At 41.2% G+C, this 17,269-nt stretch overlaps 1 protein-coding gene across 1 annotated transcript in view; it reads left to right on the top strand.

The window, feature by feature from the left end:
* Window positions 1-16,103, top strand: part of CPNE3 (copine 3) — a 55,687-nt gene extending 39,584 nt beyond the window's left edge. The window contains exons 12-16 of the mRNA XM_056108645.1: window positions 305-359; window positions 442-493; window positions 6,429-6,562; window positions 8,905-9,141; window positions 12,486-16,103. Of these exons, the coding sequence (XP_055964620.1) occupies window positions 305-359; window positions 442-493; window positions 6,429-6,562; window positions 8,905-9,141; window positions 12,486-12,596 (589 nt within the window). The 3' untranslated portion in view covers window positions 12,597-16,103. The remainder of the gene's footprint in view (window positions 1-304; window positions 360-441; window positions 494-6,428; window positions 6,563-8,904; window positions 9,142-12,485) is intronic.
* The last annotated feature ends 1,166 nt before the right edge of the window (window positions 16,104-17,269 follow it).

The raw sequence follows: 17,269 nt of genomic DNA, 5'->3' as shown, positions 1-17,269 counted from the left end.
AATCTGATTGGAAACTAGTATAAATATTTTAACTTCTTTTTCCTATGATTTTATAATAAAAAGTTGTTACACAGTCTTGGAGTTTCCCTTTAAACTGTGACGACATTTAATGAGGCACAATTTTCAGGCAAATACAAACTTAAAGATGGAAATTTGGTTTTCTGCCTCATAGAGTTTAAGGCGAGTCACTAAGTAACAATCCAGATGAATGTCATTATAGACCACTGTGATCCAAAATAAAGATAATCAAGATAAATGTTCAGCTGTTAAAAACTTCCACTTTTTAAAAAAATTTTCTTTTCAGTGATAAGATGTTTCCAGCTTTTGGTTTTGGGGCGCAGATACCTCCACAGTGGCAGGTAAGAGAAAAATCCTGTTTTAAAGGTTTGCTTTCTAAAAAAGCAAAGTAAGCACCATCAGTCTTTTTTTCATTTATGACAGGTTTCACACGAATTTCCAATGAACTTTAATCCGACCAATCCTTTCTGTAATGGTAAGTTAGAAAAAAAAATATGCTTACAATTTTTTTTAATTTAAAAGATTTTTAAATTTTATAAAATAGTTCACAATATTTGATTACATTTAATTTTCAAATGCCAATCCCACCACCATTACACCTTCCTATCACCCTATTTTGGATGTTTTTATCCCAAACCCCAATCCCTGTCCCAAAGCAGAACCGAAATAATATATTTTGTATTGTTTGTTATGAAAAACCGCTGAAAATGCTACAAAAAAAAAAGTATCCTTAGAGAAAAGAGGGTGAAGATTGTTTTATTTCACCCAGGGATCATTAAGCCCTTCTATAAGAGATCACTAGCATGTTGTTAAAGGTTTGTTTGGTTGTGTAAAAAAAGCTATTTCCCTCTTAGATTGGTTGCCTCCTGCTTTGAACCCCATCCAGTGTGGTGCAGTACTCTTGGAGTATGGGTAGGGTGTGTGGTATGAATTGTCACAGGGTATGAAGTGTCCAGAAATAGGTTCACTTGTGGGTGAGGCTCAGCCCGGGCATGTGGAGATTGGCTGTGAGTGTGGCGGTGGTTGAATTCTTGAGGTTTTTGGCTGCCAGGGCTGGGTCCCTTGGGGCAGGGAGGGCTCTCACTCTCCCCACCCCCCAGGATGCCCCAAGTGAAACAGCCCGGCACCTGTCCATCAGCATGGTTATGGCCAGTGTCATCTTCTTACAAATTTTATTTTATTTTATTTTGCTTTTTGGGTCACACCTGGCAGTGCACAGGGGTTACTCCTGGTTCTGCACTCAGGAGTTACGCCTGGCGGTGCTCAGGGGACCATATGGGATGCTGGGAATCGAACCCGGGTCGGCTGTGTGCAAGGCAAACGCCCTACCCGCTGTGCTATTGCTCCAGCCCATCTTCTTACAAATTTTAAAAGGAAGGCATCATTAGTCTTTTTAGCTCAAATCCTCTAAGTTTCTTATGTCCTATTTAACTTTTTGTTGCATGCTATGAAAGAATCGCACCAAGTTGGTGATAGTTGAAAATGGTGATTCTGGGTGCAAGGAACTATTTTGATGTTGAAGGTTAGGGCTTCTGCCAAGGGTTCTCCTGGGTTTAAGAGGTTCTGCTTTGACAGAACAAGACTTTCTTTCTTTTTTTAAAATTTAAACACATTTTTATTTTAATTTAAACAAAGGTTTTCGTGATTAGGTTTCAGTCTTACAGTGTTCAAGCACCCATCCTGTCACCAGTGTCTTCTACCCTCCACCAATGTCCCCAGTTTTCCTTCTGCCCGCTAGACTTCCTCAATGGCAGACACTTTTTGTTTTTCTAACGTTTTAGGCACTCTGGTTTGCATTTTGTTACCAAAAGGATAACATGTATCACTTTGCCTCCTTTTTACACCCCTTTCTTCTCCAGAGTGATCACTTTCCACAGTCACTATCACAGTGGACCCTTCTCTGGTCCTAATCACCGGTCTCACATTATGGCACGCTTCCTATTAAGGACCAGTCCTCCTGGCCTTTATTATGTCTTTCTTTCTTTCTTTTTTTTTTTAAATTAGTGAAACACCACGAGGTTCAGTTGTAGACTTACAAACTTTTGTGCTTGGGTTTCAGTTATATAATGTTGGAGTACCCATCCCTCCGCCAGTGCCCATTCTCCACCACCACGGATCCCAGTATCCCTCCCACCCCACATCCCCCCTCCCACCCCGCCTCTATGGCAGGGCATTCCCTTTTGTCCTCTCTCTCCTTTTGGGTGTTGTGGTTTGCAAAAGAGGCATTGAGTGGCAATCATGTTTGGTCTATAGTGTACTTTCAGCATGCTTCTCCCATCCTGGGAGGATCCTCCCAACACCCTTTACTTGCTGCTCCCTTCTCTATCTGAGCTGCCTTTTCCCCTAGCATGTGTGGCTAGCCTCCAAGCCATGGAGTGAGCCTCCTGGTACTTATCTCAGCTATTCTTGGCTGTTAGTCTTCTATTTTGTTACTTTATGTTCCCAGATGAATATAATCTTTCTATGTCTGTTCTTCTCTTTCTGGCTCATTTCATTTAGCATGCTACTTTTCATGTGGAACCAGTTGTATATAAATTTCATGACTTCATCTTCTCTAACAGCTGCATAGTACATCTATATTCCATTGTGTAGTTGTACCAAAATTTCTTCCCCCCCCCTTTTTTGGGGGGTCACACCCAGCAATGCTCAGGGCTTACTCCTGGCTTTGCACTCAGGAATTATTCCAGCAGTGCTCAGGGGACCATATGAGGTGCGGGGGATCGAACCTGGGTCGCCCACGTACAAGGCAAACACTCTACCCACTGGGCTATCTCTCTGACCCCGTACCAAAATTTCTTTAACCAGTCATCTGTTCTCGGGCACTTGGGTTTTTTCCAGATTTTGGCTATTGTGAACAGTGCAGCAATGAACATACAAGTGCAGATGCCATTTCAACTATACTTTTTTGCCTCTTCGGGATATATTCCCAGGAGTGGTATTGCTGGATCAAATGGGAACTCAATTTCTAATTTTATGAGAATTGTCTGTACTGTTTTCCAAAAGGGCTGAACCAGTCGACATTCCCACCAGCAGTGAAGGAGGGTTCCTTTCTTGCCATATTCGCACCTACACCGGTTGTTTTAGAACAAGACTTTCTTAACCTTGGAAGTCGATCAATTGCAAATAATTATTGTTTTTACATAAAATTTGTCTTTTAAAAATCTTCAGTAAATAAGGTAAAGGCCCTCCCGTTGATCGTCGATTTGCTCGAGCGGGCCCAGTAACATCTCCATTGGAGACTTTGTTGTTACTGTGTCTGGCATATCGAATACTCTCGGTAGCTTGCCGGGCTCTCCGAGAATGGGTTACACAAATACAGGCCTTTTGAAATGTTTTATCTATGTAGTGAAAAATCAGTAAATGACTTGTTATTCACATAGTAAAAATGTAAGTAGCTGAGTTCACGTCACCTAAAGATAGAATTATGTTCCAGTGGTGACTTTTCACTTTTTCCTTGTGCAGAAAGCAAGAGTTTTTTTTTTAATTTCACTTTTTTCTTCATGCCTCAAATAATCAAGTGCTTCCCAGTCAACCTAAAATATGAACTCTCCCACTAAATTGAGCAGTTTGAAGAACCGAGAGCAGAGATAGAAGCTTAAAATTAAGACAGCTCATTTATTGAGGGTGACTAAGATATTCTATTGTAAAACGTGTGGAATTCTAATAGAAAGGGGTGTTCTTTCCTTATCTTCCTAAATGATTCTTATAAAAATAGAAAAGCAGGAAGCTTACCATGGGAGGTGGCAGGAGGACACAGGGATAGTGTTGGAGAGTGTGATGCTGGAATGTATGATGCAGGAAACCCTGCCATTAAGAGTCTTATAAAACACTGTCTGTAGTACTGTCCTCCCGTTGTTCATCGATTTGCTCGAGCGGGCACCAGTAACGTCTCCATTGCGAGACTTGTTGTTACTGTTTTTGGCATATCGAGCATGCCATGGAGAGCTTGCCAGGCTCTGCTGTGTGGGCAGGATACTCTTATAGCTTGTCGGGCTCTCCGAGAGGAGTGGAGGAATCGAACCTGGGTTGGCTGTGTGCAAAGCAAATGCCCTACCCACTGTGCTATCGCTCACAATACCTAAAATAATTTTTTTTAAGTAAGAAGAGCATAAACATTATATTGGAGTAGTATTAGAATGTCCTTCCTTTTTCCCAAAACATTTTGCCCCATCCTAATTTTCTTGTGCCTTTGATATACCTCTAGAAGTTGGGTGTGACCTTTTTTCCCTTAGCCACTTGGGTATTCGAGAGTGTTCACAAAAAATATTTTTTGGTGCTTATATAATAAAATCAGAACAATTTTTAGAATTTGTTGTAATTTGATGACTTGTATCATATGATCACTTTAAGATTTCACTTTCTCTCTGGGTAGCCTGAGGCCGCCTTTGGGCTACCTCCTACTTTTGATTTACAGTCTGGAAAAAAGACTGTGAGGTTTTAGACAAAGGGAAATGTAGAGCCTTTATTTAAGACAAGGAATTTGTTTCTTTCCCTAATAATTAATTGAACTTAGGGTGCCAAGAAGTAACTTGTTTTACTTAGTCCTTCAATGCAGATAAAAGGATATGAGTACTATTCAATTCTAGTTATGGAATTGGAGGCGCTTAGTACTTATAAAGACATATAATTACTAGTTTCTGTTCAGATTGAAAAGCCAGCTAAGTTGAGAAAAATGGAATAAAATATTATTGCTGCAGTTTGGGTTGATTTTCTATCACTGTGTCATTGCAGTGAGATCCTGTTGCTGTTCTGTGTTGTTACTTTTAGACACTCATTAAAGCCCGACATCTGATCAGTTACATTCTCAAAGGTTGTTTTAACACCACTTAATGCCTGACTTCAAAGTGACTAAAATGTACCTTACATTTTAAGATCAAATTTGTCTTGGCAAGCATTTAAGTCAGACTTATAGTTTTCCTTGAAAATATTTTTAAAAAATTTTTTATATTATTTTATTTATTGAGGATAAATCCTCTTCCAGAATTATATTTTAAGTTTAAACCAGTATTTTTGTAGGCTCTCTGTTCATAGATGCAGTAGTTTTCCATTTAATAAATTACTTCTTTTTGCCTTTAATCATAACCTATATGCTAAAGCAATTTTAAAAAATGCTTCTTTGTCCATCAGAGTCCCATTCCCGAAACACATTGAAGTAAAGCAATCTGACAGTTCTGAGGTAGCCTCACGAATTATTTGGATGGCAGGAAAGCAGATGCCTTCTATTGTAGAGTTTGTAAGTTTTCATGATGAGATATGGCACCAAATTTTATAATACAAACCTTAGAAGTCTAATATTAGAGGAATATTCTAATTTTTTAAATTTGCTTTGGCTGGAGGGATAGCACAGTGGTAGGGCGTTTCCCTTGTGTGCAGCCAGCCCAGCTGAGCCAGGTTCGATTCCTCCGCCCCTCTTGGAGAGCTCGGCAAGCTACCGAGAGTATCTCGCCCGCACGGCAAAGCCTGGCAAGCTACCCATGACGTACTTGATATGCCAAAAACAGTAACAACAAGTCTCACAACGAAGACGTTACTGGGCCCGCTCGAGCAAATCCATGAACAACGGGAGGACAGGGACAGTGACAGTGTTTTGGGGTCAAACCCAGTGGTGCTGTGGCTCAGAGTTTACTCCTGGCTCTGAGGTCAGGGATCATTCCTGGCAGAACATGGGTTACCATATGTGATGTTGGGGATCAAACCCAGGCTGTCTGCATGCACAGAAAGCCTCTACCCACTAGAATATAGCTCCAGCCCAGGAATTTTTGTTTTGTTTTGTTTTGTTATGGGGTCATACCTATTGGTGCTCAGGGTTTTCTCCTCTTGACTCTGTGCTCAGGGGTCACTCCTGGTGGTACCTAGGGGACCGTATGGGATGCTGGGGATGGAACCTGGGTTGGCTGCATGCAAGGCAAGTGCCCTCCCCACTGTACTGTCCCTCCAACTCCAGCCCAGGAATATTTTGATTATTTAAACATTTAAGGCTTTATATGTTTATATATGTATACATTCAAATGTTTAAGTGTTTATAGATACATATATGCATATGTACATATATTTCTTATAATATGTATATTATTATAATAAAATATAAGAAACAAAGCTTCTTAAACTGTGTCTGATGACCTCTATGTGGTTGTAGAACTGAATGTGGGCATTGCGGGAGGGTGAAGTCTTCAGAAATTTGGCAACAGTAAAATGTTTCTGAACTGCAACAACCTCAAATTAATTCAAAATCAAGTATATAGTAACTGAGTAATAAATCTGAGGTATTTCTGGCATTTCTCACCCGTGTCGCACTGGGTGATTCAAGAAGAGGTCACAAGTGGAAAACAGTTTAAGAAGCAACCCAGGTAAATAATAAACAATTAAATGTGCCTTGAACATTTATTTATTTATTTATTTTGTCTGTTAAGGAATACAAGGTATCATAGAGGCATATCGAACCTGCCTTCCTCAGATAAGGCTCTATGGACCGACGAATTTTTCTCCAATCATCAATCACGTAGCCAGATTTGCTGCGGCCGCCACGCAACAGCAGACAGCTTCCGTAAGTGCTCCATTGCCGGGGACCACGAGGGCATAGACTGGGAATTGTTCCTGGTACCATTTTCCTGTTTGCTTGGTCTGCCAACCTAGGAGCACAGGACAGGAAGCAATGATGTAGTTACTCTTAGTTAGAGAGGGTTGTCATTAAATCAGTGTGCATTAAAAACCAGCTCATATTAAATAAAGAAAGCAACCCTTATGCTCATACTCAGGAATAGTTTCTCTATCTTTTGAGGGGCTGGGGGGATTTGGGCCATACCTGGCATTGCTCAGGGCTTCCTCCTGGCTCTACGCTCAGGACTCCCTCCTGGTTCCACTCAGGGGATCCAGGGGATTGAACCAGGGTGGGCTGTATGCCTAGCAAGTGCCCTACCTGCTGTTCTATCCTCCAGACCTGAAAAGTTCCTAAAGCAATAAAAGAAGGACAACGTGACTCTATTAGAAATGTTTGGATTAAAGAACTGTTTCCTACTGGTCGTTGGGTAGCAGAGCCTCTTAGATTCAGTATACTCAGACAAGAGGTAGGGCAGACTGCTGCACGCTGCAGTGGAAAGGGTGAAATGAGATGATCCGGGTCAAGTGTACTGTGCCCGGGGTAAGAGTCAAATTCAAGACTCTTAGAAATCGTATTCCTATTCCAGACTGAAATGGCTCAGAAAAAATAGAGCAACATTTGGGTCTGGAGAGATAGCACAGCAGGTAGGGCGTTTGCTTTGCACGCGGCCGACTCGGGTTCGATTCCCAGCATCCCACATGGTCCCCTGAGCACCGCCAGGAGTAACTCCTGAGTGCAGAGCCAGGAGTAACCCCTGTGCATCGCCAGGTGTGACCCAAAAAGCAAAAAAAAAAAAAAAAATAGAGCAACATTTTACATTTTTCTAAAATGATTATCAACGATGATGCGATTGGGCGGTGAGAGAATTCCCTTGAGCCAGTGGGTTTTGATCTTTCACACCTGCACACTGGCACTCATTGCCCTCACTGAGAAGGGAGTTAAAAGCCGTCACCTTTACCTCACACCCATTTGGGGGGCTGGGACGAGGACTCAAAGGGCTGGAGTGCATGCAAGAACTCTGGGTTCCATCTCTGGAACTGTTTGATTTCCTGACCAGCACAGGTAGTAGTTACCACCAACTCCCCAGATTCATTTTAGAAAAAATAAAGAAAATGGTGGGGTCGAGTTTTGCCACATCTGACAGTGCTCCAGAGTTACTCCTGACTCTGTACTCAGGAATTACTTCTGGTGGCACTTGGGGAGCCATGCGGCTATGCTAGGAATCGAACCTGGTTTGGATACGTGCTGGCAAGCGCCTTACCCACTATACTATCTCTCTGGCTCCTTAAAAAATTGTATTTTGATCTGTGAGTCAGTTCTGGTTTTTTCCATAGTGGGTGTTTAGGGGACCATATCTCGTGGTGCTCGGGATCTACTCCTGGCTCAATGCTTGGGGTTCATTCCTGGCGGTGCTTGAGGGATTCTCTGCAGTACCAGAGGTCCAACCTGGGCCTCCCGCAGCACATACTTGCTCTTCAGGGAATAGTTTTGCTGGAGCCAGAAAGTAGGAAAGTGAGTCAGGCATTTGCCTTGCATGTAGCTGACCCATGTTTGATCCCTGGCGCTCTGCGTACCATAAGGAGTAATCCCTGAGAGAGTCAGGTGTAAGCACTGAGTACTGCCAGGTGTGGCTCTCAAACCAAACCACTGTAGCACTGTCCTCCCATTGTTCATCGATTTGCTTGAGTGGGCCCAGGAACGTCTCCATTGTGAGACTTGTTGTTACTGTGTTTGGCATATTGAATACATCATGGGTAGCTTGCCAGGCTTTGCCGTGTGGGCTAGATACTCTCGGTAGCTTACCAGGCTCTTCAAGAGGGGTGGAGGAATCGAACCCAGGCCTGCCGGGTCAGCTGCATGCAAGGCAAATGCCCTACCTGCTGTGCTATCACTCTAGCCCCAAACAAAACCGTAATAAATAATTAAAAAAATAGAATAGCGGATTGCTTTCTTGGCATCACCTATACTCCAGTTACATCAGAGTATTTATTTCTCTATCCCTACTAAAGTTTTGGTCTTTTGATATGTAGATGCCTTGTTTCTCCGTGCATATTGCCAACCCTATTTATCGCACTTTTAATGAGCCTGTCGTTTTTCTATCAAGAAATTTCCTTGTCATCAGAGAATCTTAGACTATTTCCTAAAGGTGGTACCCTGGGTAGAGATTGGCAAGGAAAATGAGCAAGAAAGAGACTAAATGAGTCATTAAGAGAAGGATGTCATTAATCATCTCTTTTATTGTGTGGAAGTTCAGCCTGCTAAGTGACTGTAATTTTCTTCCCCGGCAGCAATATTTTGTGCTGTTAATCATTACTGACGGTGTGATCACAGACCTGGATGAAACCAGACAAGCAATAGTCAATGCTTCCAAGCTCCCCATGTCCATCATCATCGTCGGAGTTGGGGGTGCCGACTTCAGTGCCATGGAGTTTCTGGACGGTGATGGCGGGACTCTCCGTGCCCCCTCAGGGGAGGCGGCCATCAGAGACATCGTCCAGTTTGTGCCTTTCAGACAGTTCCAGAATGTGAGTACTGTTCCTCCCTATTCTTACACACTAACTCTGCACACAGGTCTTGGCCAAGAGTTCAGGGATGTATGAACTTACATTTGAGGGGTGTCAGCTAGATCTGATGGGTCTGCCTCAGGCTGCAGACTTGTGCGCTTCTGACAGTCTGTATGGTAAATTGTGGACAGTGATATCACTGTGCATAGATCTGAAGGTATCTTTTATCTTTATTCATGGAGCAACAGAAAAAACAGTACAACTCCATGATCAGTTTAACAACCAAAAGTTGACTTGATGAGAAGCTCTCAACAAACTGTTTCATTCAGTTTACGCCAATGGTAATAACCATCTTGTAAAACTAAAGAACTGCAGATAGGATACTGTTAATGATTTCATCAAGATCCATCACTACAGGGATCCTTCATGTTGCCCTTTGTAGCCAAAAGTCATTTTTTTCCCCATGTTATGTCTTCCACAACTCCTAACAGATATGAATTTGTTTCTCCCATTTGTAGAATTTCAAAAAATTTTTCTAATTTTTATAAAGTTGTTCACAATAATTTATTGCATTCAATATTTCAACACCAATCCCACCACCATTATTTTGAATTTTCCCACCACCATCCAAACCTTCCCCAAATGCAGATGCTAAATAATTTATTTTGTATTGTTTGTTATGAATAGTGCACTAAAAATGATCCAAAAAATGTTTCCTTAGGAGAAAGTTTGTGAAGATTGTTGTATCTAACCCTGGAGACATTAAGCCCCTATATAAGCGATCACTAAAACGTTGTTACATGTTGAGACTTCTGTTATATATATATATATATATATATATATATTGCTATATATATATATTCTGTGATATATATATTGCTATATATATATTCTGTGATATATATAGTGGTGTGGAATATGAGAACTCCAGGAATTCTAAAATTTTAAATAGGGTGCTAGAGCTGGAGTTAAATTTTTAACTGGATGGTGATTTTGGGGTCTCTCCCAAGATATATTTGTGAGTTTCTGGATCATGGCTGTTAATGAGCTTGTATGGCGACAGAGGCAGTCAGGAAGCACAGGGAGATGGGAGAAGGTTTCCCACTCCCGACTACCTGAGAGCCTGGAGATTTCAGTCACAAAAGCCGTGTACCTGGGCTTTCCAGCAGATTCCTTCTCATGTGTGAGGGGCTTGTCTGGAGCCTGTGAAGGTCGACGATGAGCACAGCGGTGATTGGGTTCTAGAGGTTGTCAGCTGCCGGGGCTCTGTTGGGCAGCTCAGCTTGGCTGGGGGTCTCTGTGGGCCCCATTTCTAGAATTTTGTTACTTTCTAAGATTGTTACATTAGTGGAGCCATATAGTATATAATTGTTGCTATTGCTTTTATTTTCTCAGAAAAATTATCTGAAGAGTCACTGAAGTTGTTGCGTTCATTTCTCTGTTACTTTTTTTTTTTTAAATTGAATCACCTTGAGATACACAGCTACAAAATTGTTCATGAATGGGTTTCAGTCATATAATGTTCCAGCACCCATCCCTTCAGCAGTATACATTTCCCAACAATGTCCCCATGTCCCCAGTTTTCCTCCCTTCAGCCCCCCACCTACCCTCTATGACAGGCACTTCTCTCTCTCTCTCTCTCCCCCCTCCTCTTTCAACTGTCTCTCTCTCTGTCTCTCCCTCTCTCCTCTTTCACCTCTCTCTCTTCATTCACTGTGGTTTGCAGTACTGAGTGGTTGTCATGAATATCCTTTTACCTCCTTTCAGCACTCAGTTCTTGTCCAGAGTGATCATTTCCAGCTGTCATTGTCATAGTTGGCCCTTCTCTGTCCTAAGTGTCCTCCCTCTCCACACTTGTGACAAGCTTCCAACCATGGACCAGTCCTCCTGGCCCTCATTTTTACTGTCTTTTTCTTAGTCTCATACTATGTTTTTTTAAAATTTTCTTTTATGTTTTTCTTACTTTTAAATCACATTCCAGCGTTTGCATTTAACCATTCACCTATCATTTGCTTCCATATAGTCTGTTACACATAAACCTGATATAACTATTTAGGTATGTGTTCGTAGTGTGAAACCAAGTTTTGATGTCTCTGAGATATATAAATACCCAGAGGCCTAATTTCTAGTTTAGGTGTTTGCCACCTGTATAATTATTAAAGAAACTGTTGGAATTTTCCAGAGTGCATTCTTTCTAGCAATGTTTGTATGACAAGAGAGAAGAATGTAATTAAACAATGAAAAGGAGAGGTTTGTGTGTGTGTGTGTGTGTGTGTGTTTGTGTGTGTGGTCATGGGATAGTTGTGCATTTTTATTATGATGGTGATTACAGAAATCTAATCAGTGCATGTTAAATTGGTAAAATTCTAAAAAGGTTTATGAACAATGTCAGTTCTCTGGAGTTTGGGCGGGGGGGGGGGGGAGGGTTGCATCTGAGAGTGCTTGGAGGACCATGCAGTACTAGAGACTGAATCCAGGGTCCCTGCATGTAAATCATATCCTCCGGCACTCTGAGCCATCTCTTCACCCCTTTGTGTTTTGGTTTTGATGTTGTACTATCCATAGAGAAAGCTGGTTACCTTTGGAGAACTCTGGATGAAGGGCTTATGGAACCTTTGTATTTTTTGGGGGGAGGGGTCACACCCAGGCTGGAGCGATAGCACAGTGGTAGGGTGTTTGCCTTGCATGAGGCCGACCTGGCCCACCCAGGTTCTATTCTTCTGCCCCTCTCAGAGAGCCTGGCAAGCTACCAAGAGTGTCTCGCCTATACAGCAGTCTGGCAAGCTACCCGTGACGTATACGATATGCCAAACACAGCAACAAGTGTCACAACGGGGACGTTACTGGGTCCACTCGAGCAAATCGATGAACAATGGGAGTGACAGTGATAGTGACACACCCGGTGATGCACAGGGGTTACTCCTAACTTTACACTCAGGAATTACTCCTGGCTGTGCTCAGGGGACCATGTGGGATGCTGGGAATCGAACCCAGGTCGGCTGCTTGTAAAGCAAACGTCCTACCCGCTGTACTATGGCTCCAGCCCCCTTTATATTTCTTTTGTCACTCCCCATGGCTCTCATAATTACTTCCAAATAGCGAGCTTAAGAAAAAATCAATAACCAGGTGAAAGGTTCCCATTTGAACATTAAACAGTAGCAATAAAATAATTTTACCAAAACACTGGCATGAAAGAGGATGTGATCAGGATACCATAAAACGAGCTATTTCTAGAACAAGATGCCCAGCCTGGAGTTGGTGGTTGCTGCTTTAGGCTGAGCGGTGAGGGACCGCCACTCTTCTGCTGACTCTGCCAGTCACAGACATGTTTGCTCACACTCACTCTGATTTTGTTTTTCCACAAGTCTCCGAAAGAAGCTCTGGCTCAGTGTGTCTTGGCAGAGATCCCCCAGCAGGTGGTGGGCTACTTCAACACATACAAACTTCTTCCTCCCAAGAACCCAGCTACAAAGTAAGAGGAGCGGCGGCCGCCTGACTTCAGCCTTCTCTTGCACTGTGTGGAACAATGGATTCAACTCTTATTCCAAATAATGAAAGCTAGGATGTAAGCCTAGTTATCCAATCGATCCTATATATGTATAATATTATTTTTATACTCTTTTTGGGGGAGGAAAGTGCTAAGTGACTCTTTGCTCAATCAGTTCAACCAGTGATTGCTAAGAATTTAGATTAATTGCAGGGAGGCTATTAGGATAGAAGGTAGTGTCAAAAAAAACCCATTCTTATTCCTATAGTTTTTTTTATATGATAAAAATGCTGTTTTTGCAAACCTTTGTCTACAGAAAGAATGGGAAATTATTGGAATGGTGTGATTTATAGATTGTTACACTGAATTTGCTCTAGGGAATATGTTTTCCATTGTTTATACCTGGTTTTCAGTGCCTGTTAAGTTAGATGATACTGAATTTGTTGTCCTAACTGTATTCAGTACTTTTCTATGAAATAAAATTACCTTCTCTTGTACCTGGATTTTGCTGTGCACTTTACAAAATAGCATGCCATCGGACTCCAGGAAAGTACTAAATGAGAAGGAGAACAGATACTGAGTTCTTAAAATGTGTAATCAGTAAGTATAAGAAATCTCGTGGAAGTAAGCCATTTTCCTTTGTCTTTCTAGATCTTCTGTTTTCATTGCAGAGTACTGTATCATGGTCAGCTCCAACCTTTTCTTTAACTGTCTGTGATTCTCAGGATTCTGTAATTGCATAGATAATCAGTTGCCCTAGATTCAAAATTATTCATTATTAGCTGGAGTTCATTAAACAGTTCGGACTCATTGTCCAGGAAACTGAGAACCAAAATATAGGAGAAATTTAGAATTGTATATCTTCTCATTAATGGAAGACCTGTATTTTTTTTGTCTTCTTTTTTATATTTGCACGAACTAATAATATTCACTCTGACTGTATAAAAGAAAATTTGAATGGGAAATAGTCATGATTGACTTGAACCCATTCTCAATAGCAAATTAAGTAGACAAAAATGAACAGTGAATGTCAGTCAGTTTGTATAGAACACTATTCAACAAATACATATGTTTAAAGTAAGTTTCAATGGGCATCCTTTGATATCTAAGATCATAGGGGCTGGAGAGATAGTACAGCAAGCAGGGTGCTTGCCTTGCATGCAGCTGACCTGGGTTGATCCCTGGCACTTCGGGAGTCCCTTGAGCCCCTCCAGGAAAGATACCCAAACACAGAGTCAGGATGAGCAGACCTGTTATTTTTTAAGACAGATTTTATACTTTCCTTCCTAAGGTCCTATACATTGATTTGTAAATTTGTATAGATTCATTTAGATATACATATTTTTAAAGTTTTTTTAAGAGATAGCTTTTTTTTTTTCGGTCTTATTTCTAGGCTCTAGATATCTTTTGCATTTCTAAGGCAGAATGCATTATTTTAAGCATAAAACCTATTGTAAAAATTCTTATTGCTCCATTAGGGTCATGTGGACTTACATGCTTTATAAACAATAGATTTTATTTTACCCATCAGAACATAACATAATGGGGAGAGAAGGGGGAATTGCATTTTCAGAACACATTTAGTAACTTGTTATTGAGGACCTGTGTGCCAAGTAGTTTTCTTATCCATTATGTTGACCAATGACTTTTAAAGAGTTAACATTACAGGTTGCTTGTTTATCACATATCCTTAAATTGGCGTGCCCAGTGCCATGTTGATATGCTTTCAATATTATGGAAAAATCTTGCCACTTATGCCACTGCTCATGTCTCATGTGTTCTCAAATGTCTGAGGAATGTGAGCCGGAAGACCAAACATCTCTGGTTTCCAAGCAGAAGGTCATTGCCAAAGTCAGCCCTGGTTGCCTTACTCTGGTGAGACTCATCATCTTTCTACCTAGGTGACTCTGAATGTGTGCTCTTTACCTACAGGCCCCTGACTAGGGGTACCTTTGTGAGTAATGATCTGAGTATCTTTTTGAGTAGTAAGTTATGAGCTGTGAGACTGTCATACGTCTCGTTACTCACCATGCCATTTTTGATACTAGGGGAAAAGAAAATGGATCGTTCTTCCAATAGTTTGGAATCTTCATTGCCTCCTATATCCCAATTTTAATGTGTCCCTGTGTGCTTGGAAACAACATTTTGGTCTTGCTGTGCTTTTAAGAATTTTTTTTAAATGATTGGACCTTTAAAGGGGATATGGACATTTCTTGATACAGAAAATGGATGGAAGCAGAGCTTGTCTTGTTGGAGATTGGGACAAGTCCTGCTGACAGGACTTCCTCTTTAAATTCAACTCTTCTAGTACCTTCATCTCCCATGTGGGGACTTGCGAACCACAGTCAGGAGCATTTGTTGTTCTCATCAGCCAAATAATAATGCCTCTGTCACTACTGTCTGCTTGACTTGCCCTTCATAATTTTATATTCTGTTTTTCACCAGAACGTTTCCTTCTTAAGGTTATTATTATTCACCCCTGAGCAGGTTTATCAGTCAATGCTATTATCCATAAGAGCTGCAATTCCAGAAATTTAGAGTAATTGGCACCCATTCTGCAGTTTTGAATAAAACCTTTTACAAATCCCAATGATCATTTTATAAAATTCTTACAATCTCAACACTTGACTTCATCACATGCCAATTTAATATTGTTTCATATTCCTATAGCTCTACTCCTGTTGAACTATCGTTCATTCAAGTGCCATTTAAAAAAATGCATTTGAAGAAAAAAATAGCCAAGCCAACTTTCATGCTTCATGCAATGAGATATATTGCGAACATGTGTTGGAGTGGCCACACACTCACTAGAAAATATTTTTCACATATGCCTATTCTGAGAACATAGTATAGCATTTGGCTTGTTCCATCATCTTGCAGTTAGATTTATAAATGTAAGACTATAAGTTAGAGCCTGGCAAGCTCCCCGTGACGTATTCGATATGCCAAACACAGTAACAACAAAGTCTCCAATGGAGACATTACTGGGCCCTCTCGAGCAAATCGACAAACAACGGGAGGGCCTTTACTTTACTTACTTTACTTTAAGACTATATACATTTAAAATCAGACTTGAATTTTACAATTGTTCACTTTGCTAGTGCCTTAGGCAGCCTTTCAAGAGTAAATTCAGGATCCCATTGTCATTTATGTTGCATTTTGATATAGTTTTCTCTTTTGATTTTGTAAATTTTGTGGGAAGCTATCCTCAATAAGTGTCTCCTAGTATTTTTTATACGTGTAGTTAAAAGTTACAGAAGTGGCACATAATGTAAGCCAGAAGTTTGACTGAGATTATGAGAGACTATTTTGTGCTTTCATGGATGTCATGCTTGATAAGTGTATGTTACTAATATATGAATTGATGTTAAATATATTTTCCATTTGAAGTCCCTTTGGCTAAATCTGTTTCATAATATAATGCCATATGTCTTTGTTTTCATTTGTATTCTTTCTCTAAATGTAATTAAGACCAATAGAAAATCTACAAATAAAGTAAATATTATACTTTAAGTGGTTGTGTTCCGTATTTTACTAAACAATTTGGGACTTTATTATTTGGGGGATTTTATCGTTTTAAAACATGCCTTAAGGATACCTTTCTGAATGCAGAAGGGAAAGACGAATTTCAGCAACAAATAAGGGGAGGCCCTGAGAAATCTTGTGCTCATATTTTATTAGTCATGTCAGACAGAAGAGAACATTCACCTCACAGTTTCCAAATGCTTCTGTTATTCTGCAGGTATTTTAGAGCCTTTAGAGAGGGACACACAGTATTGCCCTGAGCATCAAATTATAGTGACTTAGTGTGTGATGTAAAAAACAGTAGAGAAAAGGAACAATGACCAGAATAAAATGGCTGAGAATTCTCACAGAATGGGTGAGAATATTTGATCACCACTCATCTGACAGAGGACTAATTAATATCCAAGATATATAAAACACTTGTAAAACTGAACAAGAAAAAAGAACCCTATCAAAAAAATGTGGAGAAGAGAACAGAAGCTTCTCCAAAGAAGACATGCAGGGGGTATGGTGCCGCCAGCAGGTCAGTCTGTATCTGTGAGGTGAGTGAAGCCTCATGGTGCCTTCAGACTTCCAGATACCCCAAAATCGCTGCTGTGCCTTTGGCCAGACCCCCAAAAACTTGGGGCAAAGTTTACCAAGAAAGTAAACGGCCAAAAGTTAGTTATGTGGGAAACATACCCACAAACCACCTCCGGCTCAGTTATATAATTGGAGGCAAGCTTTGGTTCCTGATTGAATTGCTTAATGGACATGATCCCAGAGACTCAGAAACGAATCTTGGAAACCAGCGACTTTAGGTAGAAATGTGTCCGGTCCCTGCAGTAGGTTACCAGTGCTGGGCCAACCCAGGTGGGAATAGGTTTCGTTCCTTGGCCTGTTCCCCCTGGCGGTCCACTGGCCGCCATCCTTCAGAGGCCACTGGACAGTCAGGTTTGGGCCCCCAGTGACGAGACACACAGGGCCTCATGGGTTGGGGGTGGAGCCGGGCTTGTCCTCCCCACCCTAACGAGACCCCAAGTCATCGCCCACGAATGGCCTCTCTGGCTCCTGATCAAGCTGCTTAACGGCCATGATCCCAGAGACTCAGAAACAAATCTCAAAACCCAGTGGCTTTTGGCAGAAATGCATCCGGAC

The sequence above is a fragment of the Sorex fumeus genome, unplaced genomic scaffold, assembly GCF_029834395.1.
Source record: "Sorex fumeus unplaced genomic scaffold, SorFum_2.1 ptg000002l, whole genome shotgun sequence".
Classification (NCBI taxonomy): Eukaryota; Metazoa; Chordata; class Mammalia; order Eulipotyphla; family Soricidae; genus Sorex; species Sorex fumeus.
This window is presented reverse-complemented; position numbering and strand designations above follow the sequence as displayed.